This window comes from Hyla sarda, chromosome 8, assembly GCF_029499605.1.
Source record: "Hyla sarda isolate aHylSar1 chromosome 8, aHylSar1.hap1, whole genome shotgun sequence".
In the NCBI taxonomy this organism is placed as follows: Eukaryota; Metazoa; Chordata; class Amphibia; order Anura; family Hylidae; genus Hyla; species Hyla sarda.
In genome coordinates this window covers 189,536,338-189,557,345 of record NC_079196.1, presented here as the reverse complement: position 1 = coordinate 189,557,345, position 21,008 = coordinate 189,536,338, and the positions used below count along the sequence as shown (strand labels likewise).

At 42.5% G+C, this 21,008-nt stretch overlaps 1 protein-coding gene across 1 annotated transcript; it reads left to right on the top strand.

Moving 5' to 3' along the window:
• The first annotated feature begins 209 nt into the window (after positions 1–209).
• Positions 210–3,430, top strand: LOC130284582 (protein spinster homolog 1-like). Its single transcript, XM_056535052.1, has 2 exons — positions 210–292; positions 1,846–3,430. Exon 2 carries the CDS (start codon positions 1,871–1,873, stop codon positions 3,383–3,385), a length of 1,515 nt encoding a protein of 504 aa, XP_056391027.1. The 5' UTR covers positions 210–292; positions 1,846–1,870; the 3' UTR covers positions 3,386–3,430.
• Positions 3,431–21,008: the final 17,578 nt, after the last annotated feature.

Here is a 21,008-nt window from a genome sequence, read left to right as displayed (position 1 = left end):
CTCTGTTAGTCCAATAAAAATGGTATTACAATCTGCATCACTGGACTAATATGGCTACTCACATTTACTATACAGATATACACATACCTGAAGATGGTTTAGAACCCTGTGATGTCACACATGCTTGTGATGATGTCACCGTGAGCTGTACAAGGAGGTGCACGCCGGCTGCAGTCTCTTCAGTGTGTTTTGCATTCACAACCTGTGGTGCAAAGTGTTTGTTAGAGAGTTTCTATTTGCGATAGAGAATTCAAGATTTAGACCGTTCCTTGTCTGAAGAGAGAACCACAAGGTAAGTCTCAGCCTCTTCTATTCATACATACACAGGGCTTTTTGTTTGTCAGGGTTTTTTTTATTGCTGTTGCTTTTTTTTTAGCAAAAAAAAAAAACAAGAAATTAATTTCCAAAAGAAATAACAAAAGTTATATTCCTCATAGCATTGTGACAATACTTGGCTTAGGCATTAAACATAATAAAACGCACAGATAGTATCAAGACCAGAGCTTTTTCTTGCAAAAGTGCTAAAATGCAATTATGCCCAAAAAAGCCCCCAAGAAAAAGAGTCCTAATTCATGAAGTTCTAAAAGATATAAGTCTATGAGAAAGATTTGGTGGTGTAGTAAAAGAATAACAGAAAGATTAGGGCAGAAATATAATAGTATATAATAGAATTCTGTGTGTACTAACAATAGAAATACTCTGGATACTCCGAAAGGGAAAATTTTCAAATCAACTAGTGGCAGAAAGTCATATAGGGTACGGATAGATCCCAATGAGATGGGGTAGGTTCATTATTAGTAAATGTATATAGCAGGATAGCCCAATTGTATCTACAGTATGAAGTTCACATGGCCCAGTGACCATACAGCCAAGCCCTTATAATCCACCATTACTGGGACAGATTCAGGGTTATCAGATATTACTATGACCGGAGAGGTTCAGGTTTATCAGATATTACTAGGACCGGACAGGTTCAGGGTTATCAGATATTACTAGGACCGGACAGGTTCAGGGTTATCAGATATTACTAGGACCGGACAGGTTCAGGGTTATCAGATATTACTAGGACCGGACAGGTTCAGGGTTATTAGATATTACTAGGACCGGACAGAATCAGGGTTGTCAGATATTACTAGGAACGGACAGGTTCAGGGTTATCAGATATTACTAGGACCGGACAGGTTCAGGGTTATCAGATATTACTAGGACCGTACAGGTTCAGGGTTATCAGATATTACTAGGACTGGACAGGTTCAGGGTTATCAGATATTACTAGGACTGGACAGGTTCAGGGTTATCAGATATTACTAGGACCGGACAGGTTTAGGGTTATCAGATATTACTAGGACTGGACAGGTTCAGGGTTATCAGATATTACTAGGACCGGACAGGTTCAGGGTTATCAGATATTACTAGGACCGGACAGGTTCAGGGTTATCAGATATTACTAGGACCGGACAGGTTCAGGGTTATCAGATATTACTAGGACCGGACAGGTTCAGCGTTATCAGATATTACTAGGACCGGACAAGTTCAGGGTTATCAGATATTACTAGGACCGGATAGGTTCAGGGTTATCAGATATTACTAGGACCAGACAGGTTCAGGGTTATCAGATATTACTAGGACCGGACAGGTTTAGGGTTATCAGACATTGGTAACCTCAGGGAAGATGTCTCCATATAAAACACTTATAGAGAAGCGTCATCTTCTGAGGCTGCGATGGTCTTAGTGTTATCTTGTGGTTCTGTGCTGGACATTTCTGCTCTGTATGAAGGATCTATTGTATAATGACAGGAATGATGACATGTTGTCTGATGTCTTCACTTATCTCTCTCTCTCTAGTGTTTTCAGGCTCTGACCTGTGACCATGGCCTCTCCACAAGACCCATTGCTGAAGGAGGAGGAAGAAGCAATGGAGGACCATAGTGATATGGATGTAGAAAAGGGCGATATCCCTGAGAGGCAGAACCTGCCATCTCTAAGCGTGATGTCCACCGCACGTTCCATCATCACCGTAGTGATCCTCGCCTTTGTTAATTTGCTCATCTATGCAAATCGCTCCAGCGTGGCGGGGGTGCTGCCTTATATACAGAAAGCATATGACACCAATGCTAGTCTGTCCGGCTTATTGAATACATTGTTCATTGGAAGCTACGTGCTGGTCGCACCAATTGCCGGATATTTGGGCGACCACTGTAATAAGAAATATACTGTTTGCGCAGGAGTCATCGTTTGGCTGAGCATGACACTTACCCTGTCATTCATCCCTGACGGGTATTTCCTGCTCTTCCTGCTGACGAGTGGACTGGTTGGAGCCGGAGAGGCAACTTTCTGCACCATCGCCCCCTCCATCATTGCAGACCTTTTTACAAGTGACCAGCGGACCCGCATGCTGTACGTGTTTTACTCCGTCATACCTGTAGGCTGCGGACTAGGATATATCATCGGGCCCAAAGTGACTGATGCAGCAAGGGGTGATTGGCACTGGGCGTTTCGGGTCACCCCTGGCCTGGGCCTCATAGCTGTGGCTTTGATGATTTTGGTCACAAAAGAGCTTCCAAGAGCGACTACAAACGGGAAGAAGAACAACAAATCCCAGAAGTTTGCCAAATGGGCGACAGATCTGAAAAAACTATTTAAAAATCGAAGCTTCATGTTAACCACCATGGGATCGACGGCTGTATCCTTCATAGTGGGAGCCATAGGTGTATGGGGTCCGTCATACCTGACCCACGCACGAACACTCCTACAAGAGAAGGACCCTTGCCGTGCTGAACCGTGTGACTATCACGACATCCTAATATTTGGTGTGGTTACAGTCATTTCCGGCATTCTGGGAGTTGTAGCAGGGACGGAGATAAGTAAAAGATATCGCAAATCCAACCCACGGGCGGACCCGCTTGTGTGTGGATGCGCGATGATGCTCTCCGCCCCTTTTCTTCTGTTGGCATTGACTTTTGGCAACATCAGCCTCGTTGCCACCAACATCTTCATCTTCATCGGAGAGACGCTTTTGTCAGTAAATTTCACCCTCATATCTGACATTATACTAAAAGTAGTAACTCCGTGGAGGAGATCTTCAGCCCTGGCCGTGCAGATGACAATCTATCACCTCCTAGGTGACGCCGGCAGCCCGTACCTCATCGGCCTGATATCTGACACCTACGAACGAGGATATGCCAAATCCCCTCTTCTGAAATACCGCAGCCTGGAGTATGCCCTCATGACCTGCACCATAATGGCAGTCATCGGAGGGGCCTTCTTCATGGCCACGGCCCTATATATAGAGAGGGACGAAAAAGAAGCAGAGATGGAATCAGAACCTCCGTCATCCTCCTCCTCCTCACTGCTTCCTGCCGATGAGGACCACGCTTCAGACTGAGGAAAAGTCATTGCTTACCTTTATCTTGTTTACTTCATTAAAAAAAAAATAAGAAAAAAATAACTGCATTTGTTCTATGTTCCACTTCACCCCTTATTCTCTACCCAGGGGCGGACACAGACAGCAGAGGGCCCTTGTGCAAAGAATGTGCCTGTGCCCCCCCCCAAACATCAATTCTTCAGCACCCCCCCTCCATGTGTCACTTACTCAGGTGGACTCCCATATGTCACTTGCTGTATAAGTTTCTAATTATTTATTAAGGCCTCCCATATGCCGCAGCTCATTCAAGCCCCCCACATTAGGTAGCATAGATTCCCAACATTAGGTAGCATAGATTCCCCACATTAGGTAGCATTGTTTCCTCACATTAGGTAGCATAGTTTCCCCACATTAGGTAGCATAGATTCCCTACATTGGGTAGCAATTTCCCCACATTAGGTAGCATAGTTTGCCCACATTAGGTAGCATAGTTTCCCCACAATAGGTAGCACAGATTCCCAACATTAGGTAACATAGTTTCCCCACATTAGGTAGCATAGTTTCCCCGCATTAGGTAACACAGATTCCTCACATTAGTAACATAGTTTCCCCACATTAGGTAGCATAGTTTCCCCACATTAGGTAGCACAGATTCCCCACATCAGGTAACATAGTTTCCCCACATTAGGTAACATAGTTTCCCCACATTAGGTAGCATAGTTTGCCACCATTAGGTAGCACAGATTCCCCACATTAGGTAACATAGTTTCCCCACATTAGGTAGCATAGCTTCCCCACATTAGGTAGCATACTTTCCCCACATTAGGTAGCATAGTTTCCCCACATTAGGTAGCACAGATTCCCCACATTAGGTAACATAGTTTCCCCACATTAGGTAGCATAGATTCCTCACATTATGTAGCCATAGCCCCCCCAAACACACAGACAGACACAGACACACACAGAGACACACTTACCTGCCCTGCACAGCGCTTCTCCTCTACGGCAGCGGCCTGACGAGTGACGTCACTGACGTCCTCCTGAGCGGGTCTGCAGAAGTACGTCACTTGTGCGACGGCCCTCGTCAGACCCCGGTCGGCTGCGCTATTATACCCCACAGCTGCTTTAGAACAGTGAGCAGTGGCGGCGCCAACCCTACCATGAACCTACTAGGCACAAAAAAAAAGGGGGCAGCAAAATGCCGCCCCTGAAAAGTGGTCCCACCGGGTCCCATGGTAGGGCCGACCAGAGGCGGCTCTAGACTTTGTGAGGCCTTAGGCGAAACTTTAACATGAGGCCCTGCTTTATTTTCTGCTGAAATTACATGGTGGTCTGGCTGTGAGATGGTTATACTGTGACATCACTGAGTATTATCCCTGTACTGTGACATCACTGTGTATCATCTCTGTACTGTGCCATCACTCTGTGTATTATCCCTGTAATGTGACATCAATGTGTATTAACTCTGTACTGTGCCATCACTCTGTGCATTATCCCTGTAATGTGACATCACTGTGTATTAACTCTGTACTGTGCCATCACTGTGTATTATTCCTGTACTGTGACATCACTGTGTGTATTATCCCTGTACTGTGACATCACTGTGTATTATCCCTGTACTGTGACATCACTGTGTGTATTATCCCTGTACTGTGACATCACTGTGTATTATCCCTGTACTGTGACATCACTGTGTGTATTATCCCTGTACTGTGACATCACTGTGTATTATCTCTGTACTGTGCCATCATTCTGTGTATTATGCCTGTAATGTGACATCACTGTGTATTAACTCTGTACTGTGCCATCACTGTGTATTATCCCTGTACTGTGACGTCACTGTGTGTATTATCCCTGTACTGTGACATCACTGTGTGTATTATCCCTGTACTGTGACATCACTGTGTATTATCCCTGTATTGTGACATCACTGTGTATTATCTCTGTACTGTGACATCACTGTGTATTGTCCCTGTACTGTGACATCACTGTGTGTGTATTATCCCTGTAATGTGACATCACTGTGTATAATCCCTGCACTGTGACATCACTCTGTATATTATCCCTGTACTGTGACATCATTCTGTATATTATCCCTGTACTGTGACATCACTGTGTGTATTATCCCTGTACTGTGACATCACTGTGTATTATTCCTGTACTGTGACATCACTGTGTATTATCTCTGTACTGTGACATCACTGTGTATTATCCCTGTACTGTGACATCACTCTTTATACTATCCCTGTACTGTGACATCACTGTGTATTATCCCTGTACTGTGACATCACTGTGTATTATTCCTGTACTGTGACATCACTGTGTATTATTCCTGTACTGTGACATCACTGTGTATTATTCCTGTACTGTGACATCACTGTGTATTATTCCTGTACTGTGACATCACTGTGTGTATTATCCCTGTACTGTGACGTCACTGTGTATTATCCCTGTACTATGACATCACTGTGTATATTATCCCTCCCTGTACTGTGACATCACTGTGTGTATTATCTCTGTACTGTGACATCACTGTGTATTATCCCTGTACTGTGACATCGCTGTGTGTATTATCTCTGTACTGTGACATCACTGTGTATTATCCCTGTACTGTGACATCACTGTGTGTATTATCTCTGTACTGTGAAATCACTGTGTGTATTATCTCTGTACTGTGACATCACTGTGTGTATTATCCCTGTACTGTGACATCACTGTGTATTATCCCTGTACTGTGACATCACTGTGTATTATCCCTGTACTGTGACATCACTGTGTATATTATCCCTGTACTGTGACATCACTGTGCATATTATCCCTGTACTGTGACATCACTGTGTGTATTATCCCTGTACTGTGACATCACTGTGTTTATTATCCCTGTACTGTGACATCACTGTGTGTATTATCCCTGTACTGTAACATCACTGTGTATATTATCCCTGTACTGTGACATCACTGTGTATTATCCCTGTACTGTGACCTCACTGTGTGTATTATCCCCGTACTGTGACATCACTGTGTGTATTATCTCTGTACTGTGACATCACTGTGTGTATTATCCCTGTACTGTGACATCACTGTGTATTATCCCTGTACTGTGACATCACTCTGTATATTATCCCTGTACTGTGACATCACTCTGTATATTATCCCTTTACTGTGACACCACTCTGTATATTATCCCTGTACTGTGACATCACTGTGTATATTATCCCTGTACTGTGACATCACTGTGGGTATTATCCCTGTACTCTGACCTCACTGTGTGTATTATCCCCGTACTGTGACATCACTGTGTGTATTATCTCTGTACTGTGACATCACTGTGTGTATTATCCCTGTACTGTGACATCACTGTGTATTATTCCTGTACTGTGACATCACTGTGTATTATTCCTGTACTGTGACATCACTGTGTATTATTCCTGTACTGTGACATCACTGTGTATTATTCCTGTACTGTGACATCACTGTGTATTATCCCTGTACTGTGACGTCACTGTGTATTATCCCTGTACTATGACATCACTGTGTATATTATCCCTCCCTGTACTGTGACATCACTGTGTGTATTATCTCTGTACTGTGACATCACTGTGTATTATCCCTGTACTGTGACATCACTGTGTTTATTATCTCTATACTGTGACATCACTGTGTATTATCTCTGTACTGTGACATCACTGTGTGTATTATCCTTGTACTGTGACATCACTGTGTATTATCCCTGTACTGTGACATCACTGTGTATTATCCCTGTACTGTGACATCACTGTGTATATTATCCCTGTACTGTGACATCACTGTGTATATTATCCCTGTACTGTGACATCACTGTGTATTATCCCTGTACTGTGACATCACTGTGTATTATCCCTGTACTGTGACATCACTGTGTATTATCTATGAACTATAACATCACTGTGTGTTATCTCTATACTGCAACATCACTGTGTATACTTACACTGCACTGTGACATCACTGTATATATTAAGCCTGTATACCCTAATGCCACTGTACATATTTACCTTGCACTGTGAGTGACAATACAGGGTAAATATGCACAGTGACATCACAGTTCAGAGTTAATATAAACAGTAATGTCTCTGTACTGGGACAATAAACAGTTTTGCCACTACAGGGTTAATAAACGCAGTGTTGTCATAGTAGAGGGTAACTATACAGTGATGTCATTGTACCGGGAAAATATACACAGTGAAGTCAGCATTCAAGAACAATAAACTGTGATGTCACTACAGGGTTGTTATACACAGTGACATCAAATTACAGGATGAAGCACAGTGATGTCACAGTTTATTATGAAGCACAGTGATGTCACAGTTTATTATGAAGCACAGTGATGTCACAGTTTATTATGAAGCACGGTGATGTCACAGTTTATTATGAAGCACAGTGATGTCAGTTTATTATGAAGCACAGTGATGTCAGTTTATTATGAAGCACAGTGATGTCACAGTTTATTATGAAGCACAGTGATGTCACAGTTTATTATGAAGCACAGTGATGTCACAGTTTATTATGAAGCACAGTGATGTCACAGTTTATTATGAAGCACAGTGATGTCACAGTTTATTATGAAGCATAGTGATGTCACAGTTTATTATGATTTATTATTATTCATTAGCCACCATACTTTCCTGACGAAGCTGGGGTGGCAGTGAAACGTTGGAAGGGCTGGCTAATTTTTGGTGATTTTAATATGCAGTAGCCACCGGCTCCCAATAGGTAGGAGATTGAGCTATCAAAATGCTCACTCTGTAGTATTCAAGAGCTTATAAAAGACAAGCACAGGAGTCAAGGAGTCCAGTGGCAACTGTGGTTTTAAAGTTAGTGGTGGTGTCATTACATCAACTTGTAGAATCACACAATTATGTATATTACAGTTTATATTTTAAACAGACTAATAAAAGGTACATTTTAAATTGGGGGGTACTTAGTTTAAGGGTTCCCCTAGGGGGGTTCCCCTAAAATTGTTGTGGACAGTTTATTATGAAGCACAGTGATGTCACAGTTTATTATGAAGCACAGTGATGTCACAGTTTTTTTTATGAAGCACAGTGATGTCACAGTTTATTATGAAGCGCAGTAATGTCACAGTTAATTATGAAGCACAGTGATGTCACAGATTATTATGAAGCACAGTGATGTCACAGTTTATTATGAAGCACAGTGATGTCACAGTTAATTATGAAGCACAGTGATGTCACAGTTTATTATGAAGCACAGTGATGTCAGTTTATTATGAAGCACAGTGATGTCAGTTTATTATGAAGCACAGTGATGTCACAGTTTATTATGAAGCACAGTGATGTTACAGTTAATTATGAAGCACAGTGATGTCACAGTTTAATATGAAGCACAGTGATGTCAGTTTATTATGAAGCACAGTGATGTCAGTTTATTATGAAGCACAGTGATGTCACAGTTTATAATGAAGCACAGTGATGTCAAAGTTTATTATGAAGCACAGTGATGTCACAGTTTATAATGAAGCACAGTGATGTCACAGTTTATTATGAAGCACAGTGATGTCACAGTTTATTATGAATCACAGTGATGTCACAGTTTATTATGAAGCACAGTGATGTCACAGTTTATTATGAAGCACAGTGATGTCACAGTTTATTATGAAGCACAGTGATGTCACAGTTTATTATGAAGCACAGTGATGTCACAGTTTATTATGAAGCACAGTGATGTCACAGTTTATTATGAAGCACAGTGATGTCACAGTTTATTATGAAGCACAGTGATGTCACAGTTTATTATGAAGCACAGTGATGTCACAGTTTATTATGAAGCACAGTGATGTCACAGTTTATTATGAAGCACAGTGATGTCACAGTTTATTATGAAGCACAGTGATGTCACAGAGACTACAGAATGTACAATTGTACGTATGATAAAGATGGCGGGATGCTATCGGAACATCACACATACATGGGGGAATAAAACACTTTGTTTTTGAACCTTATCTGGGAGTGCCGCTGGATCTTTAGTTTTGTAGATAGATAGATGATATATAGATAGATAGATAGATAATACATATGAGATAGATAGATAGATAATAGATATGAGATAGATAGATAGATATGAGATAGATAGATCAGTGTATCCCAACCAGGGGGCCTCTAGCTATTCCAAAACGACAACTCCCAGCATGTCTTTGGCTTTATGAGCATACTGGGAGTTGTAGTTTTGCAACAGCTGGAGGCCCCCTGGTTGGGAAACACTGCTCTATCTATCTATCTATATATCTATCTATCAATCATCTATGTATCCATCTATCTCCTATCTATTTATATCATATCTATCATCTATCTATCTATCATCTATTAATCTATCGTTCTATCTATCTCATATCTATCTATATATCTATATATCATTTATCTATCTATCTCTCATATCTATCTATCTTTCATCTATCTCTCATCTATCTGAGATAGATATGAGATAGATAGATAAATAAAAAGATAGATAGATACATAAATAGATGGATATAGATAGATGGATAGATATTGAAAAGAAATTGTTGGCAGCACACGTAGGAGAAAAGGGGGTGCACGCTGGATAACCCGGTCCCAGGTCCAAAGTAATTATGCAAAAAAGCAGCGGCACACCAATTTCCAAGTGAAAAGAATGAATGGCTTTTATTTCAACCAAACATCTATAGGAGCGACGTTTCGCCTGTCTCACACAGGCATTGTCAAGCATTGACAATGCCTGTGTGAGACAGGCGAAACGTCGCTCCTATAGATGTTTGGTTGAAATAAAAGCCATTCATTCTTTTCACTTGGAAATTGGTGTGCCGCTGCTTTTTTGGATAGATAGATAGATAGATATGATATATAGTGTTGCTCGCGAATATTCGCAATTCGAATTTTATGTGCGAATATCGCATATTCGCGAATTCGCGAATATTTGCGAATTCGCAAATATTCGCGAATATAGCGCTATATATTTGTAATTAGGAATATTGTTGTTTTTTTTTTTTTTTTCCACAGTACACATCACAGTGATCATCCCTCTCTGCTTCCAGCTTATGTGGTGTAAGAAGGCTCTAATACTACTGTGTGAGACTGGTGTGCGAATTTTCGCATATGCGAATTTTAGCTTATGTAAATTTTTGTATATGCAAATTTTCGCATATGTTAATTTTCGCGCACACGAATATTCGCATATGCGAAAATAAAACGAGCACATTACGAATATGCGAATATTCGCGAATATGACGAATATTCGTCCATATATTCGCGAATATTCGCGAATTCGAATATGGCCTATGCCGCTCAACACTAATGATATAGATAGATAGATGTGAGATAGATATGAGATAGATAGATAGATATGAGATAGATATGAGATAGATAGATAGATATGATATAGATAGATAGATATGAGATAGATAGATATGAGATAGATATGAGATAGATAGATATGAGATAGATAGATATGAGATAGATATGAGATAGATAGATATGAGATAGATATGAGATAGATAGATATGAGATAGATATGAGATAGATAGATATGAGATAGATATGAGATAGATAGATAGATATGATATAGATAGATAGATATGAGATAGATAGATATGAGATAGATAGATATGAGATAGATAGATAGATAGATGGATATGAGATAGATAGATAGATAGATATGATATAGATAGATAGATATGAGATAGATAGATATGAGATAGATAGATATGAGATAGATAGATAGATAGATGGATATGAGATAGATAGATAGATAGATAGATATGATATAGATAGATAGATAGATAGATATGAGATAGATAGATATGAGATAGATAGATATGAGATAGATAGATAGATAGGAGATAGATAGATATGAGATAGATAGATAGATAGATAGATAGATAGGAGATAGATGGATAGATAGATAAAAATAAAAATAAACTCCAGAAGAGCAGCACAACAAAATTAAGAAAACCAATGCAATGGTGCACGCTGGGTGTGGACATTGGTGAGAGGTTCACTTGTACTAGAAAAAAGCAAGAGACCAGCAGCACACAGAAAAATTAGTGCAAAAAAGTTGGAGATTTATTGCATTATCCCAGTGTACAAGCTCCTTGAGAACGGCGAAGAGAGGTCGCTGAAACGTCGCTTCTTTTGTACACTGGGATAATGCAATAAATCTCCATCTTTTTTGCACTAATTTTTCTGTGTGCTGCTGGTCTCTTGCTTTTTTTTTTGGATAGATAGATAGATAATAGATAGATGATTGATATAGATCAGTGTTTCCCAACTAGGGGGGCCTCCAGCAGTTGCAAAACTACAACTCCCAGTATGCTCATAAAGCCAAAGGAATGCTGGGAGTTGTAGTTTTGCAACAGCTGGAGGCCCCCTGGTTGGGATACACTGATCTATCTATCTATATCATATAAATGTATCTATATCATATCCATCTATCTCCTATCTATCTATCTATCTAATCTATCTATCTATCTGTCTATATCATATCAATCTATCATCTATCTATCTATATCATATCTATGTATCTATCATCTATCTATCGATCTGTCTATCATCTATCTATACATCTATTTATGTATCTTTCTATATATCATCTCTCTATCTATATATCATCTATTTATCTATCTTTCTATCTATCTTATATCTATCTATCTATCTATCTATATATATGTATATATATATATATATATATATATATATATATATCATCCATCTACCTATCTATCTCTCATATCTATTTATCTATCTATCTCTCATCTATCTGAGTTAGATAGATAGATAGATAGATATGAGATAGATAGATATGAGATAGATAGATAGATAGATAGATATGAGATAGATAGATAGATTGATATGAGATAGATAGATATGAGATAGATATGAGATAGATAGATAGATAGATATGAGATAGATAGATAGATAGATAGATAGATAGATATGAGATAGATAGATGGATAGATAGATAGATATGAGAAAGATAGATAGATAGATGCATAAATAGATGGATATAGATAGATGGATGGATGGATAGATATGAGATAGATAGATAGATAGATATGAGATAGATAGATATGAGATAGATAGATAGATAGATAGATATGAGATAGATAGATATGAGATAGATAGATAGATATGAGATAGATATGAGATAGATATGAGATAGATAGATAGATATGAGATAGATATGAGGATAGATAGATAGATATGAGAAAGATAGATAGATGCATAAATAGATGGATATAGATAGATGGATGGATGGATAGATATGAGATAGATAGATAGATAGATAGATAGGAGAAAGATATATAATAGATAGATAGATAGATAGATAGATAGATCAGTGTTTCCCAACCTGGGGGCCTCCAGCTGTCGCAAAACTACAACTCCCAGTATGCTCATAAAGCCAAAGGAATGCTGGGAGTTGTCGTTTTGCAACAGCTGGAGGCCCCCTGGTTGGGAAACACTGAACTACCTCCCACTGTCTCCCGAACTACAACTTTCCCCCTCTCCCCCAAGCAAGTTACTTACTTTAAAAGGGCAGCATCAGCAGTGGGCACTGGGCAGGTAAGTCTTCCATACTGGTGGTGTCCGGGCCTGTATACACACAGCGGGCCTGCTCCACAAGGTCCAGTATACAGGGGAGTGAGAGAGGGGGAGGAGCTTCCTGTCTTCCCAGTCTGCATAGCGCGGCCCCTGCGTGGTGACAGGGCTGCTGGCTGAAGATTTATTTTAAAAAAGTATGGCGGAGTAGATGGCTCCGGGGGGCAAGGGGTGCAGCGGGGGCTCGGGCCCCTTACTGGTGGCCATGAGAGATGCTAGTGACCTACTGCTGCTAGGGGGGGCACAAGGGGGGGGGCAGTCATGATGTAGGGGGGGCCGTGGCCCCCCTAACCCCCCCCCCCAGAGACGCCACTGGCTGCAGGAGTGGTTGAACGCAGCGTCCATCCGGGTGCTGTCAAACTTGCTGTGGTCGGGGAGTATGCGGTGGTATGCGGCCTAATGCTCGCCTCTGGGGCCGGACCTGGAGAGGGCAGCGGGCCCCCTCTCACGCTGGGCCCCTAGGCAGCTGAACCGGCTGCACAGGCGAAATGTCCGCCCATGTCCGCCGGAGGCCTTTTCGTGCCCTGTCGGCCTTGATGAATAGATCTCTCCCTGTACTGATAGAGATCCATTACTGGAGACTGGTGGGGCAGGTTTTCGTTAAAGAGTACCAAAATGGACCAAAATGATTATCTGCAGAATCTATCTCCATTATAAGATTACTCTAAAGCTGTAGAGGCCCATGGAGCATATACTGGAATTTTCTAGTTGTTTTTTTGTCTGGATTTAGGATAACAAGACTCTTTTATCGGCTGATCAGGTTGTTTTGACCATTAAAGAATTCACATCACTCTGTGTAATAAGGGATGTGGGACTGACAATTGGTGGCAGCAAAGGGCCATACGAATGATCTAGCGATCATCAATGCAGCCCACTCCGCATGATTACTGAGCTGTGTAGACCATAGAAATAGATTGCAGATTACATTGATTAGTGCTGTGCCTATACATAGTACTGAACAGTATAAGCAGAAAAAAGACTTCAAGAAACAGCCCCCTGTAGATACTTAACCCCTTAAGGACACAGCCCTTTTTCACCTTAAGGACTGAGCCCTTTTTCGCAATTCTGACCACCGTCGCTTTATGACTTAATAACTCAAAAACGCTTTTACCGAATATTCTGATTCTGAGATAGTTTTTTTCATGACATATTCTACTTTATTTTGGTGGTAAATTTTCGGCGTTACTTGCATCTTTTTTTGGTGAAAAATCCCAAAATGTCATTAAAATGTAGAAAATTTTGCATTTTTCTAACTTTGAAGCTCTCTACTTGTAAGGAAAATGGATATTCACAATACATTTTATTTTTATTCACAAATACAATACGTCCACTTTATGTTGGCATCATAAAATGGACATGTTTTTGCTTTTTGAAAAAATTAGAGGGCTTCAACGTAGAGAGCAATTAAAAAAAAATTCATGAAAATTGCAAAATCTGAAGGGACAGATGTTACAGAACTACAACTCCCAGCATGTCTGGGCAGTCTAGGCATGCTGAAAGTTGTAGTTTGGCAACATCTGGAGGGCTGCCGTTTGGGCACCCCTATAACAGTGGTCTCCAAACTGTGACCCTCCTGATGTTGCAAAACTACAACTCCCAGCATGGCTGTCTGGGCATGCTGGGAGTTGCAGTTTGGCCTTCCTAGTGGTTGCCACAGTAAAGACCACTCTACTTTCACTTTCATTCCCCCCCCCCAACGTGTTTTCCCTACCTGAGCCAGGATCCAGCAGTCTTCAGTGAAGATATAGGGCCCCCAGGCATCTTCTCCTCCAGGTACTGGCCTCCATCTTCTGTCCACATTCCCATTGACATCCAGGGGTGGGCAGAACAAGGGGTTGCCAACCCACTGTCCTGCCCTGCCATTGGTCAGAATCAGTTCTGACCAATGGCAGGGGATAGGAGGAGATCGCAGCACTGCGAACTCGCTCCTATCCCTCAGGATGATCAGGGCTGTCACTGATAGCTCAGATCATCCATATTTTCCGGGTGATCGGGTGACCAGAGACCCGATCAGCCCGGAATAGCAGAAAATCGCATGTCTGAATTCACATTCAATTTTCTGCGATCGCTGACATGGGGGGGCGGGGGGGTCTCAGGACCCCCCTGGGCGATGTGCTGGGATGCCTGCTGAATGATTTCAGCAGGCATTCCTGTCCCCAACCGGCTAGCGGCGGTGACCGGAATTCCCACGGGCGTATGCATACACCCCACGTCCTTAAGGACTCGGGATGCAGGGCGTATGCATATGCTTGGCGTCCTTAAAAGGTCAAAGCGTACCTGTCATAGTGCAAAATAAGTCTGAGTCTGGGAGCAGCCTAACAGTCTGCAAATCACTGCATGGTAGTTTTTATGCATACATTTTCTATCTATTCTTAATAAAGCTGGATGCTAATTAACAAAGCTATCACTATGTGTGTCATTCAGCTTTCACAGATTCCTGAATGTTTGATCAGCTTCTTTGTCATTCGGGAGTCATAGAAAGCTTCGGCTGTTCAAGCATGCAGGGAGTTGTAGTTTTGCATTGCAACAGCTGCTGCAGTGTTTGTAAAAGCATTGTGTTAGTGCAGTGTTTCTTTTAGCTTTTGCAAAACTACAACTCCCAGCATCCCCACACATCCTTTGTCTGTAGTTTTGCAAGAGCTGGAGAATACACAGCTCTAAAACAGAGTTTTACAAAGTGAAGAAATATTAGAGAGGCTCTTATCTCCCAGACAACCTGTGACTCGGGCTGCCCAAATAACACCTGTACCCAAGGTGCCAAAAATGATACAAAATATATAGAAACATTGGGGCTCGGAATCATAAATATCAGATACAAATTAATTTAATGGTAATAAGATATTCATAATATTTGTGTCTTTTGACCCACAGGGTCCTTGTGGGTCAGCAGGAATACACTGATATATTAAATAGTCTATACATAAAATATTCAATGCATAAAATGTGGCAAATATTATTTAAAACTAATAAAATACATAAAATGAAAAAACGTTAAAATTATTCGCTAAGTGTCCACACAGTCTGTAGAAATAATGCAGGTAGATAATGTGAATAAATATCTCAGTTGCTGCAATAAATCCAGATGATTAAGGGTGCGTTCCCACAGGGCGTATACGCAGCGTATTTGACGCTGCGCAAAATGTATGTCAGCAGCGGGAAATACGCTGCGTATCCCTTGCTCACTATACACACAGGGCTTTCCGGCGGCAGCCCTATGTGTGTAGTGAGTTTTGGAGGCGGGGCCGCGCGTCACAGATACGCCGGCACGCGGCCCCGCCTCCAAAACTCACTACACACATAGGGCTGCCGCCGGAAAGCCCTGTGTGTATAGTGAGCAAGGGATACGCAGCGTATTTCCCGCTGCTGACATACATTTTGCGCAGCGTCAAATACGCTGCGTATACGCCCTGTGGGAACGCACCCTTAACAGCAATTATGTTTGTAGATATTGTCTCTAACGGATACAGCGATTGATACAATAGTAACTGGGCAACAGATGAAACAATTTGTAACCTTATATGAGATTGTGATTCTAGTTCTCTGTACCGCGCTCTACTAGAGACTTGGCAGTCTCAAAAAATGGGCAGCGGCGGTAATTATTTTTGGTTGCTACTGTGTTGGTCGCTGGACGGGTCCCGATTTCTCAAGCAGTAACAGCGCTGCTAGAGACACGGCTGTCTCACAGGTATGCAGCGGAGAAGGTGTATAGTGGAAGCGCTTCTCACATGATAAATCGTTTTTAGTTGGTACCCCTATTGTTTTGTCCTGATCGTCAGACGGTCACAATCCCTGGGCAGAGGGTACGCTGTTAGAGACTTGGCCGTTTCAGTTTGTATAGTGGCAGCAGCGGTGGGCTCGATCTGAGGGTACTGCAGCAGTTCTCCTGCAAGCAAGAAAAATGGAAAGCCAGCGATGTTCTCGTGGTGTGGATGGCACGTAGTGTCCTGTGAAGATTAGCAGGTGCCATGAATCTTTGTGTATCGCTGTCTCCATGTGGGATTTTGGTGGATGACACTGAGGATAAATAGTAGTTTAAGGCTGGACACGTTTCAGGTGCTCCATAGGACCTTTCTTCAGCAGTTCAACATGTAATGACAGATAGATATGAGTTAGATAGTTATATTATAGTTATAGATAGTTGAGATAGGAGGTTGGGACATGAGGACAGGATATGAGGTTGAGATATGAGGACAGAATATGAGGATGGGATAGGAGGTTGGGATATGAGGTTGGGATAGGAGGTCAAGATGGGAGGTCAGGATATGAGGAAGGGATATGAGGAAGGGATATGAGGAAGGGATATGTGGTAGAGATAGGAGGACGGGAAATTAGGTTGAGATAGGAGGTCTGGATATGAGGATGGGATATGAGGTTGAGATATTGTAACGCCGAGCGCTCCGGGTCCCTGTCCCTCCCCGGAGCGCTCGCGGCATTCTTCTGCCTGCAGTGCCCCGGGCAGTCCCGCTGTCCGGGAGCGCTGCTCTGGTGTCCCTGGCGGGGATGCCCGCGGGTAGCATCCCGATCCTCTCACCTGCCCCGTCCTCCTTCGGCTCCGTCCCAGCGCGTGCGGCCCCGCTCTCTAGGGCTCTATGAAATTTAAAAGGGCCAGTGCACCACTAATTGGTGTCTGGCCCAATCAGTGTAATTACCTCCAAACACTACATAAACTCACTTCCCCTTCCTGTCCTCGCCGGATCTTGTTGCCCTAGTGCCCTGAGAAAGCGTTTTGTGTGTATCCCTAGCCTGTGTATCCAGACCCTTGCTGTTGCCCCTGACTATGAACCTTGCCACCTGCCTTGACCTTCTACTACGTCTGACCTCGCCTGGCCTTGTCCTTGTGTACTGCGCCTGTCTCAGCTGTCAGTGAGGTTGAGTCGCTATCGGGTAGTATGACCTGGGGGTTACCTGCCGCAGCAAGTCCATCCCACTTTGCGGCGGGCTCTGGTGAAAACCAGTAACCTCTTAGATTCCGTTCCCCTGGTAAGGCCCACGCCATCGCCTCACTGACACGGAGGATCCACTCACGTGTCCTCCCCGCATACCAGTCCGGACCCTGACAGATATGAGGATGGAATATGAGGATGGGATATGAGGTCGGGTTATGAGGACAAGATATGAGGTCGGGCGCGGACCGGACCGGGGTGACTGCTAATATCTATCAGCAGGCACCCCACGCAAATGCTCAAGGGGGTCATCAGACCCCCCCATGTCGGCGATCGGCGCAAATCGCAAGTGAATTCACACTTGCGATTTGCACGATTCCGGGTCATTACGGGTCTATGGTGACCCGGTGACCCGGAATATAAGGGGGATCGCGGGTGTCTAAGATACCCACAATCCCTCTGAAGAGATAGGAGTGAGGTGGCAGGGGTGCCACCCCTCCTATCCCTGCTATTGGTGGTCTAGATGCGACCACCAATAGCAGATCGGGGGCGGGGGGGGGTTAACTTTTGTTGTCTGGGCATGCTGAGATTTGTAGTTTTGCAACATCTGGAGGTCCACAGTTTGCAGTGGTCTCTATACTGTAGCTCTCCAGATGTTGCAAAACTGCAAATCCCAGCATGCTGGGAGTTGTAGTTGCGATCCCTCCAGCTGTTGCATAACTACATCTCCCAGCATGCCCTTCGGTGATCAGTACATTCTGGGAGTTGAAGTTTTGCAACAGCTGGAGGCACTCTGGTTGGAAAATATTGAGTTAGATAACAGAACCTAACTGAAGGTTTTCCAACCAGTGTGCCTCCAGCTGTTGCAAAAGTACAACTCCCAGCATGCACGATCTGTCAGTACATGCTGGGAGTTGTAGTTTTGAAACAGCTGGAGGTTTGCCCCTCCATGGGAATGTACAGGGTACATTCACATGGGCAGGCTTACAGTAAGTTTTCTGCTTCAAGTATGAGCTGCGGCAAATTTTTCGCCGCAGCGCAAACTCCTAGCAGGGAACTCACTGTAAACCTCCGCCAGTGTGAATGTACCCTAAAAAAACTACACTACACTACACTAACACATAATAAAGGGTAAAACACTACATATACACCCCCTTACACTGTCCCCCCCAATAAAAATTAAAAACGTATTTTACAGCAGTGTTTCCAAAACGGAGCCTCCAGCTGTTGCAAAACAACAACTCCCAGCATTTCTGGACAGCCACTGACTGTCCAGGCATGCTGGGAGTTTAGCAACAGCTGGAAGCACCCTGTTTGGGAATCACTGGCGTAGAATACCCCTATGTCCACCCCTATGCAATCCCTAATTTAGTCCTCAAATGCGTATGGCGCTCTCTCACTTCGGAGCCCTGTCGTATTTCAAGGAAACAGTTTAGGGCCACATATGGGGTCTCTCCGTACTCAGGAGAAATTATACTACAAATTTTGGGGGGCTTTTTCTCCTTTTACCCCTTATGAAAAGGAAAAGTTGGGGTCTACACCAGCCTGTTAGTGTAAAAAACAAAAAATTTTTAAATGTTTACGTAAAATGCTCTGCGGACGCACAACAAAGCACAGGAGTGAGAGCGCACTATGTACATTTGAAGCCTAAATTGGTGATTTGCACAGGGGTGGATAATTTTACAGCGGTTCTGACATATGCAAAAAAAAATAAATACCGACATGTGACCCCATTTTGGAAACTACACCCCTCACGGAATGTAACAAGGGGTATAGTGAGCATTAACACCCCACAGGTGTTTGACAAATTTTCGTTAAAGTTGGATGGGAAAATGAAAAAAAAAAAATTTCTCTAAAATGCTGGTGTTACCCTAAATTTTTCATTTTCACAAGGGAAAATAGGGAAAAAAAATAAATAAATTTGTAACCCCATTTCTTCTGAGTAAGAAAATACCCCAAATGTGGATGTAAAGTGCTCTGCGGGTGAACTACAATGCTCAGAAAAGAAAGAGCGCCATTGGGATTTTGAAGAGAAAATGTGTCCGTAATTGAAAGCCACGTGTGTTTACAAAGCCCTCATAGTGCCAGAACAATGGACCCCCCCCAACATGTGACCCCATTTTGGAAATTACACCCCTCACGTAATGTAATAAGGGGTGCAGTGAGCATTTACGCCCCACAGGTGTCTGACAGATTTTTGGAACAGTGGTCCGTGAAAATGAAAAATTTAATTTTTCATTTGCTCAGCCCACTGTTCCAAATATCTGTCAAATGCCAGTGGGATGTAAATACTCACTGCACCCCTTATTAAATTCTGTGAGGGGTGTAGTTTCCAAAATGGTGTCACGTGTGGGGGGGGTCCACTGTTCTGGCACCACAGGGGGCTTTGTAAACGCACATGGCCCCTGACTACCATTCCAAACAAATTCACTCTTCAAAAGCTCAATGGCGCTCCTCCTCTTCTGAGCATTGTAGTTCGACCACAGTGCACTTGACGTCCACACATGGTGTATTTCCATACGCAGAAGAAATGGGGTTACAAATTTTGTGGGGTATTTTCTGCTATTAACCCTTGCAAAAATTTGAAATTTGGTGGGAAACACACATTTTAGTGAAACATTTTTTTTTTTTTACATATGCAAAAGTTGTGAAACCCCTGTGGGGTATTAAGGCTCACTTTATACCTTGTTACGTTCCTCAAGGGGTCTAGTTTCCAAAATGGTATGCCATGTTTTTTTTTTCTTTGCTGTTCTGGCACCATAGGGGCTTCCTAAATGCGACATGCCCCCCGACCAAAATTTGATCTCAAAGAGCCAAATATGACTCCTTCTGAGCATTATAGTTCGCCCGTAGTGCACTTCAGGTCAACTTATAGGGTACCTCCATACTCAGAAGAGATGGGGTTACAAATTTTGGGGGGAATTTTCTGCTATTAACCCTTGCAAAAATGTGAAATTTGGGGGGAAACACACATTTTAGTGATTTTTGATTTTTTTTTTACATATGCAAAAGTCGTGAAACACCTGTGGGGTATTAAGGCTCTTTTAATTCCTTGTTATGTTCCTCAAGGGGTCTAGTTTCCAAAATGGTATGCCATGTGTTTTTTTTTTTGCTGTTCTGGCACTATAGGGGCTTCCT

What these genes read in the sequence shown, in the direction of transcription:
- LOC130284582 (XM_056535052.1), top strand. Translation starts at nt 1,871, where the DNA reads ATGGCCTCTCCACAAGACCCATTGCTGAAGGAGGAGGAAGAAGCAATG.